General features: G+C 59.9%; 1 protein-coding gene across 1 annotated transcript in view; it reads right to left on the bottom strand.

Moving 5' to 3' along the window:
- Positions 1–3,427, bottom strand: part of ARRDC1 (arrestin domain containing 1) — a 4,883-nt gene extending 1,456 nt beyond the window's left edge. Inside the window, exons 1-3 of the mRNA XM_010837583.1 lie at positions 2,790–3,427; positions 323–433; positions 5–41 (exon numbers count right to left, since the gene is read on the bottom strand). Of these exons, the coding sequence (XP_010835885.1) occupies positions 5–41; positions 323–433; positions 2,790–3,111 (470 nt within the window). The 5' untranslated portion in view covers positions 3,112–3,427. The remainder of the gene's footprint in view (positions 1–4; positions 42–322; positions 434–2,789) is intronic.
- Positions 3,428–3,666: the final 239 nt, after the last annotated feature.

Here is a 3,666-nt window from a genome sequence, read left to right as displayed (position 1 = left end):
GAACTGGAAGGGGAAGCTGTGCTCTCCAGCAGGCAGGCTCCCTGAGGACACGAGAGGTGGGAGAGGGGACAAGGCGCCATCACAGGGCCCAGAGCCGAAGCAGGCCCTGCAGCCGACAAGCTCCCACTGCACCCATCCAAACCTGGGAGGGACTGGCCCCTTCAGCCCCAAGCGCCCAGCAGGCAGTGCCCTGTTCCTGCCACAGAGAGAAACCCTGGGAGAGGGCGGGCCAGCCACGGGGAGGCCAGAGGCAGGTGGGAAAGCAGGGGGACAGACAGACCCATCTTAGTGGGAGGAAGGGAGGGGTGGGTTCCAGACTCACCCTTGTCGGCCAGAGACAGGGCACTGTTGAAGTAGCTCTCCTCCACCACCCAGGCCGAGTCGTTGGCCTTGTTGGAGACCCTGCAGGACCCCGTGCAGGTCACGCGGATGGCTGCAAGGTGGGGCCCGTGTGAGTCACAGGCAGGTGCTGGCCTTGGCCCCTCCCTAGCCCCAGCACAGGCATTCAGGCAAGACTAACGGGACCCAGGATCACCCAACTAGGCTCTGGGAAGGCCAGTGCACGGCCGGCTGCCCTCCAGAGGACACAGGCTGCCTCTCCCACATCCCGAGGTGCTCCCACTGAGCCAGGGTGCTGAGGCACAGGGCTCCACCCATCCCGCAGTCCAGAACAGGAAGGCCCCAACGGTCACCCAGTTGACCCCTGGGCAAACCCCAGCCCCTTGACCCCGCACCAGACCCTAGAAAACCCCTTCCCTACAGGGGAAGCTTAGGAAACCTTTGGTGAACAGAGGTGGGTGGGGCAGCTGACCTTCACCCCCACCTTCCTGCTGCCTCACCGGCATGTCAGTGAGGCTGGGAGCCACCCCTCCAGGCACCAGGAAGCTACCTATTAGCCCTTATGCAGCAGGAATGTGGTCAGACCTGCCTGAGAAAATAGACCAGCAGTCTGGCAGCCAGAGGGTGGGGACACCTTGGCCCCTGGGCCAGAACTGCCCAGGAGCGCTGATTTCTGCATTGAGGTGGCTGGGCCTTCCCCCTGCTCCTAGGGGAAGCCCGCAGACAGGCAGCAGGTCACTGCCGATGTCCAGGCCATGCTCAGGAACTTGAACTGCTCAGTCCAGAGCCCACTACTGCAGTCGGAAGGCTGTGGCTGGACCAGCCCCAGCCAAGGCTGGTCACCAGAGAGGACACCACAGCTGGAGGCCCGCAGGCCAGGGGGTGGGGATTCGGTGACAGGTAGCGCCGTGGCTCCCTCCTTTCCTTCCTCTCCCTGCAAGCTGAGTCAAGACCAAAGATTTAGCCTGTCTGCCAGCCGCCCTTCCTCCCCTGAACTGAGGGATTAGTGAAGGAAGGCGATTCGGAATCTGATACCTTCCTGACAGAGCCACCAGGCAGAAGGCGGCATCTCGAGTGCCCGGGCTGGGGGAGGCAGCGGCGCCGGCTCTGTCCCCGGCTCCCCAAGGCAGGCCCCACCTTGCTGACAGGGGACAGGCCTCCTGCGGGTCACCCACAGTGTGCTGGGCTGCCTTTCACGAACCCCTGGCTCCCCCTCTGCCCTGTCGGCACTTCCAGTGACTGGCCTCAGCCTCCGTGCCAGCCCAGCATCACCACCAGGACCTCAGCCCTAATTTCTCATCTCTGCTCCACCGGCCATCCCCTCCAAGGGCCAGACCTGGAACTGTTCCCACTGGAAGTCCGAACACAAGCAGCGCACCTACAGACCAGCACAGCCCAGGAGACACAGCAAGGAACAGACAGAAAAGGGGAAGCCAGACTGGAAGGCTGACTGGAAGACACCCCAATGGAGTCCAGACACTACACTGCTTGAAACTCCCCGTGGAGAGGGCGTCGCCCCCCCCCCCCGCCCCACCCCTGCAAATCAGGCTGCCCTGGGAACACTGGGAACAACAGAATATACTGGAAGAAGTGCAGTGGTCCCTGGGCTGGCCCGGTGCCGGCTGGGCCTGTCAAGTGACCCCAGTGGATGAACACGGAGCTGAAGAACCACCCAAAGACTTCTGCCCAAAATCTTGACTCACAACAGCATGAGTTAAAATGGTTTTTTTAAACCACTTAGGTTAGGGGTGATTTGTTACTTAGGGGTGACTGTCGCATAGCAGCAGATAAAAGAATAGCTGTCTCACCTCACTAGAATTCAAGGAAACTCAGATGACTTACCATTTTAACCCATCAGGTTGGCAAATGTTGTTTGACATGTTACAAGCAGGTATTAATAGAAAGACCCTTGCTTATGGCAGTCAGACTGTCGGCTGACACAGGGTCCTGGAGACAAAGCCAACAGATCTGTGCAAATTTTACACACAGGTTCCAGGGGTCCAGCAGTTCCCCTTAGAATCCCACCCTGTTTACTCAGGAGCCTCCAGCAACGCTCCTCGGAACGGCAAAGCATCTAGGCCCAGCCTCCAGGCCCAACAGAAGGGCGGATAAACCAGGCGTGCGCTCAGCCAGAGCCCAGCTCCAGAATCAAGGTGGACAAGCCACGGTGGCCCCTGGCCCAGAAAAACAGACCGACCCTTGGTTATCCCAGGCGGGCCTGAACTGTTTAACCTTCCCCATGATCGTGCCACGGCCTCCTCTGCAAACAGGTTGAGCCCCCTTCGGGGACCCTGCCTGCGGGAAAGGCCCACCCCTATGCATGCTCTCCTCCTCAGGGAAGCGGTGGAGACGTAGGGAGATCCGCAGGTCTCCTCGGTCCTCCAAGGAGGACCGTTAAGTGGATCCTATGCCAGAGTGACCTCTGGAACTTCTTGAGCCAGCACGCTCACCTGCCAGCAGCCCTCCTCCCAGGCACGACCTGCAGTCTGACCGTGACGATTTCTGTGTCCCTGCTTCCGCCAGCTCCCACAGACCTGGGGTGGCCCAGCCTCCGCCGCATCCTCTCACTGCAGCTCTGGCCGGAGAGCCACTTTCCTCTGTCCTGTTTCCAAATCTATAACACCAGAGGAATGACGACGCCCACCTCCCAGTGTTCCTGGGACTCGAGGACTCGTGGGTTGGTCCTTGGGAAGTGGGAAAGACCTCTGGCCCAGGGTGAGAGCCCAGTGAGTCGCCAGAGCCAGGGGCTGGCTGCTGCTGTCGTCCAGGCATTGCCCTCCCTTTTCGAGAGCAGAGCACAGGCCAGCCCTGCCTGACCCCCGGCCTGACCCTCTGACTGGGCTGGACCCAGGCTCCAGGAAAGCACCTCCTTCCCCAGCTGTCTTCCACATCAGCTCCCAGGGCTGACCGCAGATCATCACCGACTCTCCTCAGTCAGGTGCTTAGAGGCCCGCTGCCTCCCAGCCTCCATGTCCTGCTGGGGGCCTCCCTGTTGCACCACTGACTGGTTATAGGAGCTCAGTTCAGTTCAGTTCAGTCTCTCAGTCATGTCCGACTCTTGGTGACCCCAGGGACTGCAGCAGGCCAGGCTTCCCTGTCCATCACCAACTCCCGGAGTTTACTCAAACTCATGTCCATTGAGTCTGTGATGCATTCCAACCATCTCATCCTCTGTCGTCCCCTTCTCCTCCTGCCTTCAATCTTTCCCAGCATCAGGGTCTTTTCCAATGAGTCAGCTCTTCGCATCAGGTGGCCAAAGTATTGGAGTTTCAGCTTCAACATCAGTCCTTCCAATGAATATTCAGAACTGATTTCCTTTAGGATGAT

The sequence above is a fragment of the Bison bison genome, unplaced genomic scaffold (genome assembly GCF_000754665.1).
Source record: "Bison bison bison isolate TAMUID 2011002044 unplaced genomic scaffold, Bison_UMD1.0 scf7180017845859, whole genome shotgun sequence".
In the NCBI taxonomy this organism is placed as follows: domain Eukaryota; kingdom Metazoa; phylum Chordata; class Mammalia; order Artiodactyla; family Bovidae; genus Bison; species Bison bison.
This window is presented reverse-complemented; position numbering and strand designations above follow the sequence as displayed.